The sequence below is a fragment of the Mesoplodon densirostris genome, chromosome 4 (assembly GCF_025265405.1).
Source record: "Mesoplodon densirostris isolate mMesDen1 chromosome 4, mMesDen1 primary haplotype, whole genome shotgun sequence".
NCBI lineage: Eukaryota > Metazoa > Chordata > Mammalia > Artiodactyla > Ziphiidae > Mesoplodon > Mesoplodon densirostris.
The window spans coordinates 128,420,413-128,440,967 of record NC_082664.1 but is presented as its reverse complement, the minus strand read 5'-3'; the positions used below and the strand labels follow the sequence as shown (position 1 = coordinate 128,440,967).

Here is a 20,555-nt window from a genome sequence, read left to right as displayed (position 1 = left end):
ATGTTTACCTTCCCCCAGTTTGCCATCCTTGGAAGCCTAAAACTGTTTTCCTTTGTCCTGTCATTTCTCTACAAATTTATTGTTCTTTGTTGAAGATGCTATATAAGCCAGAGTTCTAAACTGCTATTTTGAGTTACTTTTCATTGAAGTTTCTCAGGCATGATGTGTGCCGCATGCATTAATAAACTTTTATTTTTCTCTTGTTAATCTCTTTTTGTTAAAGAGCCCCAGGTGAAATCCTAAAATGGGTAAAGTTTTGCCTCCTTTACAGTATTTATTCCCACGCTTGGCATCATTTGCATTTTTACAACGAGTATGCATCAATTTGTTATTCTTATGTGGTCTTCATAATACAGTCAGGATGGACTGCCAGGGATGCGTGGGCACTGCAAGGTGCGTCCAGGGTCACTGGGCGCAGGCTACCAGCTCCTCCAAGGCTTGCTCACGGCGGTTGCCGTGGACCAGCAGCACCTCCTTGATCCGGTCCTGCTGGAAGCCCATGTCGCTGAACTGCTCCGAGAGGCGCAGGAACTCCCCTGCCTGAGGAACAGGAGGCAGAGAGGGCGTGGGGGACTCTGTGAGGCTGGGCCTCTGCCCTGGGGAGCCCCCTCCCAGGTGCCCACTGTACATACCCCCAGAAAGCTGTGACCCCCACAGGCCAGGTGAGCCTGATCCTGGGCAGCACCTGTGGTTCTCCTGTACCTCAGTGACATGGGCTCAAACCTCCCTTCCTGTGCCAAGGAAGGGGAGCCCAGCCAGGCTGCCAACTCTCTCTGTGCGGCTTTCCTTCCCCACTCTGGCTCACTCCTGACTCCCTGTGCTCGGGTGCTGCGCTGGGGCAGGAAGAGGAAGGCTGCATACTGGTGCCCAGAGGATGCACAGAGCAGGGTCTCTGTCCAGGCCCCAAACCCTGCCAAGGTCTCACACAGCACAGCCTCTGCCTTCCTTCCTCCTCAGGCCCCGGTGCTTGAAACTTCCCTGTCCCTCTCCGCTCCTCATCCTCGGCATCTCTCCCACCCCTGCATCCCTCCCTCAGCCTCTGTGAAGACTGCTCGGCCTGGGGCAACTGCCAGTTGTGGACAGGTCACATTCATCAGGCACTTAGAATGTCCTCCTACTGGGACCACAGGCGCATGCATTCTGGGTTTCCAGGTAGGCGGCACACTCCCCGAGCACAGAGTTCAAGCACCTTTCTGCTACCTATCTGGCTCCTGTCTGGGTGTCTGACGAGTAAGTCAATGTTTGTTGTGTTGATTCAGTTAAACAACACTAAAGCCCTCCCTCCTGCCTTCCCCCTTCCCCTTCCCTTCCCCCTTCCCCTTCCCCTTGGGTCCTCTTGCCTTCCCCATGCCCCACCTCCCTGGGCTGCCTCATTCTCCCCAGGGCTGAGCAAGCAGGCTGTCTCCTGTGGCCCCCAGGCCGGCTCTGGCACTGGTCCTCCCCAGCACACCAGGCTCATGTGTGCACCCCACACCTCCCCTCCCCGGGGGCCCAGGCTGGAGGCCCTGCTGACCTGGCTCTCGGAGAACTGGAACATCTCCATGGCCTCATCCACCAGGCCTTCCTCGTAGCCCTGTCGCAATAGCCGGTCACAGGCACTAAGGTAGCTGAGAAACTGGGCAGGAAAGGGGCACAGAGGGAAGGAGTTTAAGAGGGGTGACAGGGACAGCAGATGGGGTGGAGGAGGCACCCAAGGGCCTCGTTAAGGCTGAGCTCAGGGCCAGGCTGACTGGGCAACCTGCCACACACAACGTGGCCCCAGAGACCCATGAGCCAACAGAAGAGGGTCAGAGGCCTCCCCTGGGGACAGGTGGACAGCAAAGCCTCACCAACTGTCCCAAGCTGGGGGCTGGAATCCAGGAAGAGGGCTGTCAGGGTGGGCTAAGGTGTTCCCAGAACCTAAGTGGGGAATGGGCCAGGGTTCAAACACGGGTATCTACCCACCACCCACCCAGGATGCTTACCCTCCCTGGTGAGCACCCACCTGTGAGAAGATAACCTCCTCTCCCACCCACAGCTGTGCACCCCACCCACCGCCAGACACATAACTTCTTTGCCATCCAGGACCCCGTGGGCCCCACTCTCTGCAACAGTCCTGCACCAGCTCTGGAAAGGGGAGGGGACAGTGGAGGACCCACAGGGCGGAACACCTCTTCTAGCCAATCCCTGCTTGGTCATCAGGGGCTACTTTTGCCCTCAGGATAAAGTGCTGCCTCCCAACCCAGGTTCAGTGGCCAGCTTACCTCTGTCAGCAGCCCAGCTGCTCCCTCAGCACCCCCAGACTCCTGCACATCCAGTTCCAAGGCCAAGGCCAGCCTCACTCCTCTTCCCCGGGGAGCTTCTCCCCACCCCCCATCTCCACCAGGTGCTCCCACAGCACCCCATGCTTCCCCTCACATACAGCTTTGTAATTGCTCTACTGTCTTTCTCATCCACTAACTTCTTGTTCCACGAGGGAAGAGTTGTGTCAGTCTTGTTCACCACTGTGTTCCTAGAACCCAGCATGGCAGGCAGGCAGAAGGAGCTCAATAAATGTATGCTGTGTTTATAAAATGAGTTAAGAACTACCTTCCGGGAGCTTACAGCTCAGTGGGGGCTATAAACCAGATACAGGAAAACATGAGTGCCGGGCAGATCAAAGCAGGATTTACAGGGAGTCTGCCAAATGAAGGCTCCAGATGATCAGAATTATGGGTATAAGTGGAGGAGAAACAGGTCAGGTTTCTGCAGACCTTCAGAACTGGGCAGAAAACACAGATCATAATAGACTAATGGTTTTCAAACTGTTTTAGCTTCTGAACTGTTCAAGCACCAGGGGGCTTCAACAGTAACAGGGTAAGGTTGAAGCTGCTCTGGGAGAACCGTGGGCAGGAGGTGGAGGGAACCCAGAGTCCAGTGCCCCCACCTTAGGGACCCTGCTCTGGGCACATTTTGAAAACCACCCACCCAAGCTCTCCTTGCACAGTTGAGGAAACTGAGGTCTAGGCAGGGCGGGAAGCTTGCCCCAGGTCCCAGGACTAGGGCTCAGATCACCTGACCTCTTGGCCAGTGCCTTGTGCATCGGGGGGCCAGCTGCTAGAGGAGGGGCTTTAAGCTGGCTTGAAAGTAGACAGGGTTTCCGAAGGTGAAAACAGGGGCAGGGCAGATGGGAGATGCTCCCTTCACCTCTTGGTTCATCGACAGCAAAGGTTCTCAGCCTTGGTGCTGACTGTAGCTACCTGGGAGCCTTAAACCTACTGGCGCCTCAGTATCACTACCCATAAACTGCTGATGCTCACCTCCAGAGGCCCTGGTATGACGGGTCTGGGGGACAGCCTGGGCACTGGGACTGTTACAGCTCTCCAGGTGATTCTTGTGTGCAGCCAAGGTTGAGAATCTCTGACTCAGTCCACACTAATAGACCCAAGCCAGGCTGCATATCAGAACCATGCATATCAGAACTATCTGCAGATCTTTTAAAATGATAGGGCCCTGGGCCCACTCCAGATCCACTGATTGGGACTCTGCAGAGTAGGTCCTGAGAATCTGCATTTGTAAGGATTCTCCTGCTTGGTCAGTTACCAGGCCTATCTCAGGCCCCACAGTAGGTGAGGATGTCACCATCAGACTCCAGGATGGGACCTCCAGCAGTTATTGATTATAAACACATATTCCCCTCCACTCTGTGAATGGGGAAAGTGAGGCTCAAAGAGGGGACCTGATGTGCCTAGAGTCCCATGGCAAGTCTGGGCCCGGCCTATGGACCCTCACACATGCCACCCACACCTGTCCTGCAGGCAGTCAGTGGACACATCGATCCTTGTGGAAGGAAGGAAGGAGTGATGGACAAAGCTTATCTTTTGTATCTCTTCCTCTCTCCTTGGTTCTTCCAAGTGCCCTGTCTCTATCACCTGATGCCCTCCCTCCTGGACATCTGTCGTTCATCTCTTTTCAAAAGGATTTACTGTAGTATTTGTCTTTCAAAGGGAGAAGGGCTGTGAACCCAAAGGAAATGCTCAGTTAATGGTGGAGCTTCACAGAACAGAGAGGAATACTAACTTGGTGGGGGAGGATAGATGAAGTCATCCAATGGCCCTTCAGGCCCACCCCTTAGTGCCTGGTCCCTGACTGCTCACTGGGAGAAGACTCACCAGGCAGGTGGTCAGTCTATGTCTGGAAACACAATGTTCCTGATGCAGTGAGATTCTCCCAGCCCACCCACAGGGAGGCCAGTGCCCTGTGCTGCCTCCAGCTAGTCTTCAGACCCCCACAGTGATGGCCCGAGACCTCAGCCTTGTCACAGGGTCTGGAAGGACTGAAGGGGCATGTCAGAGTCCCTACCATGGACTTGGCCCCTCACAGCCCTCCTGGACAGCTTCTTGGCCAAGGTCCTGGCTTTTCAGTGGCAGCCGAAGGTGGAGGCAACTTCTGAAATCTCAGATCAGCCTAAGGTGCTGCCCTGGAAGGTTCTCACACAGAAACTATCTGTCCCTTCAGGAACTGCCTTAGCTGCAGAGAATCACTTCTCTCAAGTCACCCTCTTCCCACATTGGTGACTGACTGAAGCAGAAGTATGAAGGCCTGACCATCTCATCTCCAATTAGGACAACTCTGAAGGGCCATTTATGCTTCTGAGCTGTGGCGTTGGCTGTCACTGGGTCTACAAAGCTCAACCTCTCCCTCTACCCATCCTTGCTTCTGTCATTTCCCTTATCCAGAAGTTGTTCCCAAGGGTCTCCTTAATAAATATCCTGTATGCCAAACTCCATTGGAGCCTGCTTCCTGGGGAACCTAACCTACAATATTGGTTTTCCCCATAGCTCCCAGCTGCATCTAAACACCCAAGAAGTGCCCAGCAAATACTGATGACTAGATTGATGGATGGGTAGATGGAAAGAGAGAGACATGGATATGGGTACGGATAAACTGTTGAGGGAAGTGGTTAGAGCTGTGCCATTCAATATGGTAGCCAGTAGACACATGTGGCTATTTACCTTTAAATTTTAATTAATTACAATTAATTAAAATTCTCAGTCACACTAGCCACATTTCAAGTAACCACATATAGCTAGTGGCTACTGTATTGGACAACACAGGAATAAAACATCTCTCCTACTGCAGAAAGTGTTATTGGGCAGCTCTGGAGAGATTCGTGGCTGCCCAAAGCTCCAGTCTTCTGTATCTGGGGCAGAGACTGGGACAGGAGTAGAATACTGAGACTCCCCAAGTAGATATGGGGATTCCTGATAAACGCCTATGGAGGTGGTAGCATTAGGGTCTAGAAACTTGCTCACAACCCCCAATAACTGATTCTAAGCTGAAATTCTGCCTCTAGAGAAAAACATAAAATGTCTTCAAGTTGAAGATAAAAAGAACGTGGCCACTCACTGGGCTCCAGCTCCACAGCTCCCCCAGTTCTGGGTCCTCCACTCACCTGGCTCAGGCTCTGCCGCCCAGTCTTCTGTAGAGCCATGATGGCCCTGTGCAAGGGATACCCCAGGGCGACCACTGGCCCGATGAGGTCTTGCTCCTCCTGGCTCAGGGCAGACAGCAAGTCAGCAGAATCAGGGTGCAATCTGTGGGTGGCGAGAGGCTGGGGGACCTGCCCAGGAGGTGGCAGGCAGGTATGCGGGCTGAGGGACTGAAACACAGACAAGTGGATGTGTCAGTTACCATGGAGGTGACACCTGGCTAGGCAGGACATTTTTAAAGATGCCTTTATGTACCACCCTCTCTACAGAGTGTAGGGGCTAATATTGTGAGGAGCTTGGAGTCCTGCAGACCTGGATTCAAATCCCAGCTCTCCACTGTTTACTCAGTTTACTCATGTGTAAAATGGATGCAATCATACCAGATACCTCACAGGGTTATTACAAGGCTTAAGTAAGACAAGGTGAGAAAACTGATTAGCAAAGGGCCTCGCATACAGAAACTGCCAGTAGATGATAATACTTACTGCTTAAAACAACCCTGAAAGAGAAATATGATAGGCTCATTCTATTTTACAGATATTGAAGTCAAGGTTCAGACAAGTTAGTGACCTGGTAAGCAACATACTTTTGGGACCTGAACCCTACTCAGAATCAAATCCAGGGTTCTTTACCCCACACCTTAGAAAGGGGGAAGCAGGGGTGATCTTCCCAGCCAGACCTTCCTTCTTGAGTTTGGCTGGCTGGGGCTTGGCTGGGCATGGAGTAGGGTAGGAACTGGGTACAGCTGTGGTGTTGGGGAAACCCACACAGACCCTGGACTAAGGAGGGTGGCTTGAAGGCATTTCAATTGGTTTGGCTGGCATCACCCCTAACCCGTCCCCCATGAAGAAGCACCCATCTGCTAAACCCGAACATACCGCCCTGTCCCCTCCTCCCCAAGAAAAGCCTAGCTGCTGCCCTGACTTCAGGAGCAGAGTGCATGTGACATGTGAATTCCCCACCCGTCCTCATCTTCTCAGGGGTTTTCCTGCCATGACCTCATCCTAGGATCTGCTCTTTACCCCAGGTGAAAAACATGCAAATCTTAGGATTTGAGTCTACTCTTGTGACCTTGAAAAAGATTCTTACCTGCTCTCTGCCTCAGTTTCCTCCTCTTCAGAACATCTGCCCCATCCTCCCCCCAACCCCGCTGTAGGATTGTTGCTAGAGTTAAATTTAATTGGGACCAGGGGAGAGCCATCCTGGCATCAGCAGCTAGTCCGTGATGTGGCCGTGGCCTGTGCAGTTTACACAGCCTCTTCTCTGTTCTCTCTAAATAACTGTGTGAGGGGTTGCTGCCCCCTTGACAGGTAGAGAAGAGATGGCTCAGAGCAGTTCAGTGACTTGCCTAAGCTCACACAGCAGTGAGTGGGAAATGCCAGACCTTGAATCTGTCTTTTGGATTTAATTTCACCTTGGCCTTATTCTGTTGCATCTCCTGGCCTGACTGTGGAACTGCTGAGGGGAAGAAAGCTGTGCCTAACTGCCACCTCCTGCTACTAATCCTGACCTAATGCATCTGTTCCAGATCCAGGTTTTGTGGAGTTTGATACTTACACAATCTGGACCACTTAAAGAAAAAAGAAACAGTTACGGATATAAAACTATGTACAAGGCCTTGGAAGGAGCTAGTGAGGGGCCTGAGGCTTAGGCTTCATTGGCTTCACCATATGTTCATATCTGCTCCCAGTTCTTGGTACATATCCTCGGTCCTGAAGCCTTCCCATCCTGCAGCAACCCTCACCTCTCTCTCAATACCTGATTCCTCCCACTGTACAGTGCTGCCTTGTCTCACACTTCCTTGCCCAACTCTCCTTGTCCTGTGCGTTTGACCTGGTCTCTTCCAACCCAGTCTCTTGAAGGAAGTAACTGTACAGTGAATATTCCTTGATTGAGCCTTCCCCTTACCCATCCTACAGCAAGCCTTGCTGGGTGGGAAGCCCTAGATCTGAGCCACATTCACTGATTCAACAGACATTCACTGAGCACCCCCTATGGGCCAAGTGTGCTGCTGGGTGCTGTGGAAACAAACATAAATGCGATCCAGTCGCTGCGCTAGAAGAATCATATTCCACTGGAAGAGACAGACAGATATTGGGTAATTACAATTATTATGACATGCGCCCTAACAGAAGCAAAGAAGGCACAGTGAGAAACAGGGATTAGGGACCTCTGAGCAGGGAATATTCTAGGCAAAGGGCCGCAGGAAGGACTGCATGGTATAGGGCCAGGTGAGAGCAGGTAGGGAGGAGGCGCACGGAGAGGAGGGGACCGAGGCTTCGAACCAGGCTGGAGACCCAGACTGCGGGAGCCTCACTGCTGAGCTGTGGCCTCGGCCAAGGGGGCAGTTTCCTTACCGCAACCGCGGGCCTGTGGCTCCGCAGCGGGGGCACGGCGCCAGCCGTGGAGGGCCGCGGGGGCAGCGCAGGGGTGCTGGGGAGCGATGGCTCGGGGCCCGGGGGTGTCGCGGGGGCGCTGGGGAGCGGGAGTGCCGGGCCCAGGGGTGACGCGGGGCCAAGGCAGAGGCTCAGAGCTCGGTGGCGGATGCGGTGCAGGAGACTGCGGGGGCGGGCGGCCAGCCTGCACTCAGAGAGCCGCCGCCGCGCCCCTGCCAGCTCCGACCTCACGCCGCGCAGCACGTCCAGCGAGCACCGGTGTTGGACCAGGCTGGGACTCGCCGAGGAGCTGGGCTGGGGGCTGCAGGGGTCCGGCTCTTCCTCCATGGCAGAGGCTTCTTCCTCATCCTGGTCCTTCTCCTCCACCTCTTCCTCCTCAGGATGCTCCTGCGGTCTAGCCTCAGGACCTTCAGCTGTGGCAGGCATGGGCTCCAGCCCTTGCTCAGGGCTGACCAGCAAGAGCCAGGCGGGAGGGGCTGAAGCTGCCCCCGGGGCATCACACTGGACCAGGCAGGGTCCCCGGACTACAGCCTCCACCCAGAAGAGTGCCCTTCTCTCCAGGCTGAAGTCGTGCTGCGGAAAGACGGCCACATGAGGCTTCGCCAGGCAAACCAGGGCGGGGGGCACACCCCTACCTTCTGGCCTCTGGGGAATCTATTCAGGCACAGACTCGCCAGGCCTGGGCAGTTTCTGATTCTAAGCCCCAGGCATTCATCACAGCCCACCCTCACCCTTGGTTTTAGCTAGCACTGGGGTGGATGGATATCAATAACAATTTAATGGCAAACTGTGCAGGAAGGACAAAGTGAGGAATAGATTAATAGACTGAAACAGTGAAAACAAATATCTAAGTCCCTTTGCCATTCAGTATATAATTGAACAACAGGGGCTTAAAAAAATTCTCCAACAAAACTTGTTCTTAGCAAAGAAGCTTTCACTTGAGCCCAGCATCATTTGTCACTGAGCAGTTGGCCTTGGAGGCCGGCCCAGGCCTGCCAACCTCTCTGTAGAGTGGTACTTGCCTCCATCCCATTCGCTGCCATCCGAGGTTACTTTGGGGCCCAGGAAATGTAAAAATTGCTAATTTTTGTTGAACTCTACTTAGTAGGTCCTAATGTTATTCCTATTTCCAGATTACCAAAATGAGGCTCAGAAAATTTAATTTGCTTGTGGTCAGATTAGTGGTGAGTGGTTGAGCTGGGATTCCTCTGTCCATCTGACTGTAGTGCTTTCTCCACTACAGATCAAGCCACCTAAAAAATAAATCTGGAGCCCACATAAATAATCTAAATTGAGAGTTTGTAAATGAGGCAAAAATAAAATATTCCCAGTACCTACCATTAAAATTTAGAACTGGAAATATAAAACTCCATTAAAAATATAAATATTCTCAAAAGGCAATTTCAGTGCTCAATGATGGCCAGTTAAGGCTGGGGGAAGTGGTGTGTGGGGGGGAAGTGGTGTGTGTGGGGAAAATGGGAGGCAGAAAAGCAGACAGGCACTGCCCCCTCCCACCCCTGAATGATCCTATGTTGGAGAGAGGAACATAACTTAGCTGTTCTAAGTGTGGCTCCCTGAGTGTATCTTATTTCTCTCTGTATTCTCAAGGCCCAGGGCAGTTCTGGCCCCAAGGGGATATTTGTAAGTGTGTGCAGAATAAACGGACAGAAAAAGAGATTGGAGCAAAATAAGTGGGTTGTGAAGGACAGAGGAGTGAAAAAGACAACTTCAGAACTGATGAGGCAGTCATGGAGAGAAAGAGACTGCAAGATAATGAGACAGTCAACAGGACTTAAGGAATAAAAGGATGCAAAGACGCAAGCTGAACAACCAGTAAGACAGGAATACAGCCCCATCCATCAAAAAAAAAAAAAGAAAAGAAAAGAAACGGCAAAAAAAATATGTTACAACGAAGGAGCAAGGTAAAAACCTACAAGACCAAATAAATAAAGATGAAATTGGCAACCTATCTGAAAAATAATTCAGAGTAATGATAGTAAAGATGATCCAAAATCTTGGAAACAGAATGGAGAAAATACAAGGAATGTTTAACAAGGATCTAGAAGAACTAAAGAGCAAACAAACAGTGATGAATAACACAATAACTGAAATTAAAAATACTCTAGAAGGAATCAATAGCAGAATAACTGAGGCAGAAGAATGGATAAGTGAGCTGGAAGATAAAATGGTGGAAATAACTGCCGGGGAGCAGAATAAAGAAAAAAGAATGAAAAGAATTGAGGACAGTCTCAGAGACCTCTGGGACAACATTAAACGCACTAATATTCAAATCATAGGGGTCCCAGAAGAAGAGAAAAAGAAAGGGTCTGAGAAAATATTTGAAGAGATTATAGTTGAAAACTTCCCTAACATGGGAAAGGAAATAGTCGGTCAAGTCCAGCAAGCACAGAAAGTCCCACACAGGATAGATCCAAGGAGAAACACTCGGAGACACATATTAATCAAACTATCAAAAATTAAGTACAGGGCCTCCCTGGTGGCGCAAGTGGTTGAGAGTCCGCCTGCCGATGCAGGGGATACGGGTTCGTGCCCCGGTCTGGGAGGATCCCATATGCCGCGGAGCGGCTGGGCCCGTGAGCCATGGCCGCTGAGCCTGCGCGTCCGGAGCCTGCGCGTCCGGAGCCTGTGCTCCGCAACGGGGGAGGCCACAACAGTGAGAGGCCCGCATAAAAAAAAAAAAAAATTAAGTACAAAGAAAAAATATTAAAAGCAACAAATAACATACAAGGGAATCCCCATAAGGTTAACAGCTGATCTTTCAGCAGAAACTCTGCAAGCCAGAAGGGAGGGGCAGGACATATTTAAAGTGATGAAAGGGGAAAACCTACAACCAAGATTACTCTACCCAGCAAGGATCTCATTCAGATTTTTTTTTTTAAAGAAAGGTGGCTAATGAGTCTTTTTTTAAAAAATTATTTTATTTACTTATTTTTGGCTGTGTTGGGTCCTCATCGCTGCACACAGGCTTCCTCTAGTTGCAGCGAGCAGGGGCTGCTCTTCGTTGCAGTGCACAGGCTTCTCATTGCAGTGGCTTCTCTTGTTGCGGAGCATGGGCTCCAGGCATGTAGGCTTCAGTAGTTGTGGCTCGCAGGCTCTAGAGCGCAGGCTCAATAGTTGTGGTGCATGGGCTTAGTTGCTCCACGGCATGTGGGATCTTCCTGGACCAGGGATCGAACCCATGTCCCCTGCATTGGCAAGCAGGTTCTTACGCACTGCACCACCAGGGAAGCCTGCTCATTCAGATTTGACAGAGAAATCATGAGCAAAAGCTATGAGAATTCAGCACCACCAAACCAGCTTTACAACAAATGTTAAAGGAACTTCTCTAAGTCGGAAACACAAGAGAAGAAAAAGACCCACAAAAACAAACCCAAATCAATTAAGAAAATGGTAATAGGAACATAAATATCGATAATCACGTTGAATGTAAATGGATTAAATGCTCCAACCAAAAGACACAGACTGGCTGAATGGGTACAAAAACAAGACCCTTATATATTCTGTCTACAAGAAACCCACATCAGACCTAGGGACACATACAGACTGAAAGTGAGGGGATGGAAAAAGATATTCCATGCAAATGGAAATCAAAAGAAAGCTGGAATACCAATGATCATATCAGATAAAATAGACTTTAAAATAAAGACTGTTGGGGCTTCCCTGGTGGCGCAGTGGTTGAGAGTCTGCCTGCCGATGCAGGGGACATGGGTTCGTGCCCCGGTCCAGGAGGATCCCACATGCCGCGGAGAGGCTGGGCCCGTGAGCCATGGCTGTTGAGCCTGCGCGTCCAGAGCCTGTGCTCCGCAACAGGAGAGGCCGCAACAGTGAGAGGTCCACGTACCGCAAAAAATAAAAATGAAAAAAATAAAGACTGTTGGGGACTTCCCTGGTGGTGCAGTGGTTAAGATTCCGCTGCCAATGCAGGAGACATGGGTTCAAGCCCTGCTCTGGGAAGATCCCACATGCCGCAGAGCAACTAAACCTGTGCACCACAGCTACGGAGCCTGCGCTATAGAGCCTGTAAGCCACAACTACTGAGCCTGCGTGCCACAACTACTGAAGCCTGAACGCCTAGAGCCCATGCTCCCCAACAAGAGAAGCCACCGCAATGAGAAGCCTGTGCACCACAATGAAGAGTAGCCCCCGCTCGCCGCAACTAGAGAAAGAACACGCACAGCAATGAAGACCCAATGCAGCCAAAAATAAATAAATAAATACATTTATTTTAAAAAAAGAAAAAAAAAAGATATTCCATGCAAACGGAAATCACAAGAATGCTGGAATAGCAATACTCATATCAGGTAAAATAGACTTTAAAATAAAGACTGTTGGGGGCTTCCCTGTGGTGGCGCAGTGGTTAAGAATCCGCCTGCCAAGGCAGGGGACACGGGGTTAAGCCCTGGTCCGGGAAGATCCCACATGCTATGGAGCAACTAAGCCTATGCACCACAACTATTGAGCCTGCACTTTAGAGCCTGTGAGCCACCACTACTGAGCCCTCATGCCACAACTACTGAAGCCTGCGCACCTAGAGACTGTGCTCTGCAACAAGAGAAGCCACCACAATGAAGAGTAGCCCCTGCTCACTGTAGTTAGAGAAAGCCCGTGAGCACCAACAAAGACACAATGTAGCCAAAAACAAATAAATAAAATTTTAAAATTTATAAAAATAAAGTTTTAAAAAAATAAAAAAATAACGACTGTTACAAGAGATAAGCAAGACACTACATAATGATCAAGGAATCAATCCAAGATGAAAACGTAACAATTATAAATATTTATGCACCCAACATAGGAGCACCTCAATACATAAGGCAAATGCTAACAGCCATAAAAGGAGAAATCGACAGTTACACAGTAATAGTGGGGGACTTCTAACACCTCACTTAACAACAATAGACAGATCATCCAGACAGAAAATAAATAAGGAAACACAAGCTTTAAATGACACAGTAGACCAGATAGACTTCATTGATATTTTGAGGACATTCCACCCAAAAGTGGAAGAATACACTTTCTTCTCAAGTGCACACGGAACGTTCTCCAGAATAGATGACATCTTGGGTCACAAATCAAGCCTTGGAAAATTTAAGAAAATTGAAATCATATCAAGCATCTTTTCTGACAACAACACTATGAGATTAGAAATCAATTACAGGAAAAAAACAGTAAAAAACACAAATACATGCAGGCTAAACAGTGCACTGCTAAATAACCAAGAGATCACTAAAGAAATCAAAGAAGGAATAAAAAAAATACCTAGAAACAAATGACAATGAAAACGTGATGATCCAAAACCTATGGGGTGCAGCAAACGCAGTTCTAAGAGGGAAGCTCTCAGCAATTCAAGCTCACCTCAAGAAACAAGAAAAATCTCAAACAAATATTCTAACCTTACACCTAAAGCAACTAGAAAAAGAAGAACAAACAAAACCCAAAGTCAGTAGAAGGAAAGAAATCATAAAGATCAGATAAACAAAATTGATAAACCTTTAGCCAGACTCATCAAGAAGAAGAGGGAGAGGACTCAAATCAATAAAATTAGAAATGAAAAAGGAGAGATTACAACTGATACCACAGAAATACAAAAGATCCTAAGAGACTACTACAAGCAACTCTATGCCAATAAAATGGACAACCTGGAAGAAATGGACAAACCCTTGGAAAAGTACAACCTTCCAAGATTGAACCAGGAAGAATTAGAGAATATAAACAGACCAATCACAGGTAATCAAATTGAAACTATAATTTAAAATCTTCCAACAAACAAAAGTCCAGGACCAGATAGCTCCACAGGCAAATTCTATCAAACATTTAGAGAAAAGTTAACACCTATCCTTCTCAAACTCTTCCAAAAAATTGTGGAGGGAGGAACACTCCCAAACTCATTCTACAAGGCCACCATCACCCTAATACCAAAACCAGACAAAGATATCACAAAAGAAAATTATAGACCAATATCACTGATGAACATAGACGCAAAAATCCTCAACAAAATACTAGCAAACAGAATCCAACAACACATTAAAAGGATCATACACCATGATCAAGTGGGATTTATCCCAGGGATGCAAGGAGTATTCAATATACGCAAATCAATCAATATGATACACCATATTAACAAACTGAAGAAGAAAAACCATATGATCATCTCAATAGATGCAGAAAAAGCTTTTGACAAAATTCAACACCAATTTATGATAAAAACTCTCCAGAAAGTGGGCATACAGGGAACCTACCTCAACATAATAAAGGCCATGTACGACAAACCCACAGCAAACATCATTCTCAATGGTGAAAAACTGAAAGCATTTCCTCTAAGATCAGAAACAAGACAAGGATGTTCACTCTCGCCACCATTATTCAACATAGTATTGGAAGTCCTAGCCATGGCAATCAGAGAAGAAAAAGAAATAAAAGGAATACAAATTGAAAAGAAGAAGTAAAACTGTCAGTGTTTGCCAATGACATGATACTATACATAGAAAACCCTAAAGATGCCACCAAAAAACTACTAGAACTAATCAATGAATTTGGAAAGGCTGCAGGATACAAAATTAATGCACAGAAATCTCTGGCATTCCTATACACTAACAATGAAAGAGAAATTAAGGAAACACTCCCATTTACCACTGCAACAAAAAGAATAAAATACCTAGGAATAAACCTACCTAAGGAGGCAAAAGACTTGTACTCAGAAAACTATAAAACACTGATAAAAGAAATCAAAAATAACATAAACAAATGGAGAGACATACCATACTCCTGGATTGGAAGAAGCAGTATTGTGAAGATGACTATACTACCCAAAGCAATCTACAGGTTCAATGCAATCCCTGTCAAATTACCAATGGCATTTTTGACAGAACTAGAACAAGAAATTTTACAATTGGTATGGAAACACAAAAGACCCCGAATAGCCAAAGCAATCTTAAGAAAGAAAAATGGAGCTGGAAGAATCAGGCTCCCTGACTTCACACTATACTACAAAGCTATAGTAATCAAGACAGTATGGTACTGGCACAAAAACAGACATATAGATCAATGGAACGGGATAGAAAGTTCAGAGATAACCCACGCACATATGGTCACCTTATCTTTGATAAAGGAGGCAAGAAGATACAATGGAGAAAAGACAGCCTCTTCAATAAGTGGTGCTGGGAAAACTGGACAGCTACGTGTAAAAGAATGAAATTAGAACACTCCCTAACACCATACACAAATATAAACTCAAAATGGATTAAAGACCTAAATGTAAGGCCAGACATTATCAAACTCTTAGAGGAAAACATAGGCAGAACACTCTATGACATAAATCACAGCAAGATCCTTTTTGACCCACCTCCTAGAGACACTAAAATAAAAACAAAGATAAACAAATGGGACCTAATGAAACTTAAAAGCTTTTGCACAGCAAAGGAAACCATAAACAAGATGAAAAGATAACCCTCAGGATGGGAGAAAATATTTGCAAATGAAGCAACTGACAAAGGATTAATCTCTAAAATATACAAGCAGCTCATGCAGCTCAATATTGAAAAAACAAACAACCCAATCCAAAAATGGGTGGGAGACCTAAATAGGCATTTCTCCAAAGAAGATATACAGATGGCCAACAAATTCATGAAAAGATGCTCAACATCACTAATCATTAGAGAAATGCAAATCAAAACTACAATGAGGTATCACCTCACACCAGTCAGAATGGCCATCATCAAAAAATCTACAAACAATAAATGCTGGAGAGGTGTGGAGAAAAGGGAACCCTCCTGCACTGTTGTTGGGAATGTAAACTGATACAGCCACTATGGAGAACAGTATGGTGGTTCCTTAAAAAAACTAAAAATAGAACTACAATATGACCCAGCAATCCCACTACTGGGCATATACCCTGAGAAAACCATAATTCAAAAAGAGTCATGTAGCACGATGTTCATTGCAGCACTATTTACAATAGCCAGGACATTGAAGCAACCTAAATGTTCATCTACAGATGAATGGATAAAGAAGATGTGGCACATATATACAATGGTATATTACTCCGCCATAAAAAGGAATGAAATTGAGTTATTTGTAGTGAGGTGGATAGACCTAGAATCTGTCATACAGAGTGAAGTAAGTCAGAGAGAGAAAAACAAATACTGTATAGTAACGCATATATATGGAATTTTAAAAAGCAGTACTGATGAACCTAGTGGCAAGACAGGAATAAAGATGCAGATGTAGAGAACGGACTTGAGGGCACAGGGGGAGAAGGGGAAGCTGGGATGAAGTGAGAGAGTGGCATGGACATATATACACTACCAAATGTAAAATGGATGACTAGTGGGAAGCTGCTCCATAGCACAAGGAGATCAACTTGATGCTTTGTGACGACCTAGAGGGATGGGATAGGGAGGGTGGGAGGGAGACTCAAGAGGGAGGGGATATGGGGATATATGTATACACATAGCTGATTCACTTTGTTGTACAGCAGAAACTAACACAACATTGTAAAGCACTTAGACTCCAATAAAGATGTGAAAAAAAAAATACCAGCACTGTGATTTGTGGAAGCTAAGCAAGATGATTCTAAATTTCAGTATGAAAAACAAACCAATAAGAATAGCCAGAAAAACTCTGGGGACAAAAAGAGAAATAAGGGGGACTGGCCCTACCAGCTGTTAATATATATTATAAAACCTCAATAATTAAAGCTAAGGCACTGGCACAGATAGACTAAAGGTACAGAACAGAAAGTCCAGAAATAGAAATTAATATCTATGGGACTTAGTAAATAATAAGGTGGCATCTCAAGCAATGGGAAGAAGATGGTGTTAGTCAAAAATGGTGTTAGTCAGCTGAAAGGAAATAAAGTTGGATCCATCCTCACATCATACACAAGGATGAATTCCAAAAGGATCGAAGATTCAATTGTATGAAATGAAACCATAAAAGTAATAGGAGAAAACAGGACAGAAATTCTCTATAACCTCAAGTGGGAAAACATTTCTCTGAATTGAAATTGAGAAGCCATGAAAGTACACAGAGGCACATGTGAAAATCTGCATGGCAAATATACCCCATAAGCACGGTCAAAGGCAAATGACAAACTGGTAGGAAAACAGCTCTGATAACACAGACTAATATAGTAGTGCCTAGAAATAGATAAGAAAAAGACCAACAGCCCAACAGGGAAATGGACCAAAGATATGGACAGTCCACAGAAAAGGAAATACAGATGGCTCTTAAACACATGAAAAGCTGCTCAAACTCACTAAGGATAAGAGAAAGGTAAAATAAAACTACACTGAGATACCATTTGCCTATCCCTGGGCAAAGATCCAACATCTTATGGCTCTCTGTTGGGGAGTGGAGCTGAGGTATAGGCCCCTTGTAGAGTGCTGGTTGGATGTAAATCAATATAACCCTTATGGAGGGCAATATAGCAATACACTTCAATTCAAAAGGACATCTGCATAGTCTTTACCTGCAGCATTGTTTGTAATGGCAAAAGACTGGGAAGAACCTAAGTGTCCATCAAGAGGGGATTCATTCAATAAAGTACGATGTATTTATTTAACGCAATACAGTGAAAAACAAAGTGAAGAAGCTTTCTATGTATTGATGTGGAAGGTCTTAAAATATATTAAGTGAAAAAAATCAAGAAGAACAGTGTATATAAAATGCTACCCTTGGTGTAAAAAAGGAGGAAATAGCTGTATTTGCTTGTATATACACACATAAGAATCTCTATAAGAATACATTTTAAAAAATGAGTAACAGAGGTCACCAGTAGAGGTGGGGACAGGACAGATGGGAAGGTGTCAGTGGAAGGCTTTTCACTCTTTCAGGGTAGGCAAACTGCCTGGGAGCCAAACTGACCTCTAACCTTGTTTTTATAAATAAAGTGTTATTGGAACACAGCCATACCCATCCACTGCTTTCTGTAATGTCTATGGCCCTTTCTTCCTACAACAGCAGAGTTAAGTAATTGCCAGTTTTTACTATCTGGTCCTTTACAGAAAATGTTTGTTGACCCTTGTGCTATACCTATATATACATGTATATATATGTATTTCATTTCAAACTGTATGAATATATTTTCTTTCTAAAAATTTTAATTGACAAAAGGGAAATTAACTCTGATTAAAGGGATGATGAAACTATGATGAAACAACAAAACACAGACTTGTTGAGGCTCCTTGGGAAGGCAGTAGGGTACAGGGAGCAGACATAGGCTTTGGGGTCTGATCACATTGGAGTCCTGGCTGTGTCACTTACAAGCCACATGACCCTGTTGGTCACCTGGGTGGAAACTTTGGTTTCCTGTGCCATGGGGAAGGAACACCCACCTGCTAAACAGGTCATAAAAATGAGAGAAGAGTGAACGTATAAAGAGCACCTAGCATGGGCCTGGTGCATAGCAGGTGCTCAATAAATGGTAGCTATTTTTTCTTTTTTTCTCTTTAGGCCACTACAGGTTCATCTGGTAATATAACTACTATCTATAACATTGTTGCTATGGGAAAATGTGTTTCAAGTTCCAAACACTGGGAATGCAGCCCAGTACATTTGGAAGACTGACCAGGAGAGGCTGTAAATCATACTTGGAGTCTATTTGATTATTTGCCACAGCAGTAAAAGAAATGGAGGCTCAGGAAGGGAAACAGGCACAAGGGAGTACAGAGGCCCACCCGAGAATAGGAGGCAGAGCCAGGGCCAGCACATGAGCTAGGACACTAGACACAGACTAGGCAGAAGGGTACACATTTCTGCTTCGAGGAGAAGTAACCTTCAGAATAGCCTCTTCCCAGCTTGGCTTGAGCCCAGCAGAGAGGGAAAAGTTGTGATAGTCTACCTCCCCTGGAGTTTAGTAAAGCAAGTTCCTCTTCCCAACAATACAGGCCCAACTGCCAGAGGGCCCACAGCCCAGGCTGCCTGGGGAGAGCAAGAGCTCCTGCCCCACAGAGCATGGGCCACTGGACACTGTGCTCTGGGCTTTACAAAGCTTATTTCTGTTCTGGGTCCTAAGGAGCTTAAGTGCAACTCCAGAGTCTGCAGATAAGTCTCCTGCTCCTGTCCCCATAGGCCACTCATGCCTCTCTACCTGACCCTCCTCAGGCCTCTCCTTCCTGGACTATGCTCTCTGCACCTCACTTCCCACAACCTTTTTTTTGCCCTTGAACATTATCTGTCTGATGGCTCTCATGTTCCAATCCTTCTCTTAGCCAGCAGGAAGTGATCTAGAGTCAGGACCTGGGTTTTAGTCCTGCCACTGCCACTATCTTTGGACAAATCATTTCCCTTCTCTGAGTCTCAGGTCCACATATGCAAAGTGAGTGAGAGCTGAACTAGATCCTCAAACTTTCCTACAAACTTAGCCCACAGACAGCGCTGACTGAGCACAGAAGAGGCTGAGGACTCAGTCCCAAGAGACCCAACGCCAGCTCCACAGTTCTCTGCAAGTCTTTTCTTTCATTTTTTAAAAATTCATGTGAATTTTGCCTTCTACCCCATGATACATCTGTGTTATAATATAAATGCAATAGGTTTCCTCCTAAATCTTCAAGTAAATTTGACTCACTTGGAAGTTAAATAATCATGTTTATCCTGAGGGTATGTGATACCACCATATATACTGGGTGCATATCCCAGTGTGTGAGCCGTGGGGCAAGGGGTGCCTCAAGGGTGCCCCCAGGGTAGATGTGCTTTGGGTCTGTGGAATAGTAATCCCTTCTGATGTGTCCCATGTAACTGTCTGCATTTTAATGGAGGGTTCTGGAGATAGTGTCTTAGCCCAACGAAGTGATTCTAATGGTGGAATTTTAGAATTGGCAGCAGGCTGATAGAGAACAGAGGAATTGGAGAATCCTTGCTATGACTCTCAGTCACTCTATATAGGCAAACTTCCAGTCATTCTAAACTTAAAATAAGACCCACTAAATAGCCCCCAACACCAGGACACTAGCCTTTTTCATGAAATATCTTTTCCTCTTGGGTTATTTCCAAACTTCCTAGAATATACCAGAACAGGACTGGCTGCCAGTTAACATCAAGGAACAAGGGACCTCATGAGGCTCAGCATCAGACCCACAGACCCAGGGATGAGAAGACAGACAGAGAGATACACTTACCATAGAACCCAGCAGAAGCTCCCTGCAGTCTGGGACACTGAGCTCTGGCCCAGGGAGGGGCTCCGTGCCTATCACAAAGCCCTTGGGCACCTTGAAGGGGACACCATCCAGGGCATTCATTCTGTCAGAGGAATGTGGAGATGGCTGAGCAGGGCTGGGGCAGGCCTCCTGCTGGCAGGGAGAGAGCGAATTCCTGAGGACCAGGCTCAGGTCTCAAATGGCTCACTGCTCTCCTATGTGGTGACTTAGCCGAGCCCCACAGAACCAGGAAGGGAAAGGCCCGTGCTGCCTAAGGGAGGAAATGAATAAAACAAGAGAATTCAACTGACTATTTCATATTTAAGTTTTGCTGTCTAGACCACTGTTTCCCAAAACACGGTCTGCAACACTAGTTCTAAAGCATTTCATCAAGTTTTCACCCAAATGGTTAAGAAAGAAATATCAAATTACACAAACTCTTCCAGAAAAGAAGGAATACATCCTAACTTGTTTTGATTTCAGCATCACCTTAATACCAAACCTGGGGGCTTCCCTGGTGGTGCAGTGGTTAAGAATCCGCCTGCCAATGCAGG

General features: G+C 46.7%; 1 protein-coding gene across 1 annotated transcript; it reads right to left on the bottom strand.

Moving 5' to 3' along the window:
* Positions 1-405: 405 nt before the first annotated feature.
* On the bottom strand, positions 406-20,103 carry UBAP1L (ubiquitin associated protein 1 like). Its single transcript, XM_060095231.1, has 5 exons — positions 19,984-20,103; positions 7,808-8,419; positions 5,414-5,620; positions 1,514-1,615; positions 406-540 (listed from the first exon to the last, which is right to left on the bottom strand). Exons 1-5 carry the CDS (start codon positions 20,101-20,103, stop codon positions 406-408), a joined length of 1,176 nt encoding a protein of 391 aa, XP_059951214.1.
* Positions 20,104-20,555: the final 452 nt, after the last annotated feature.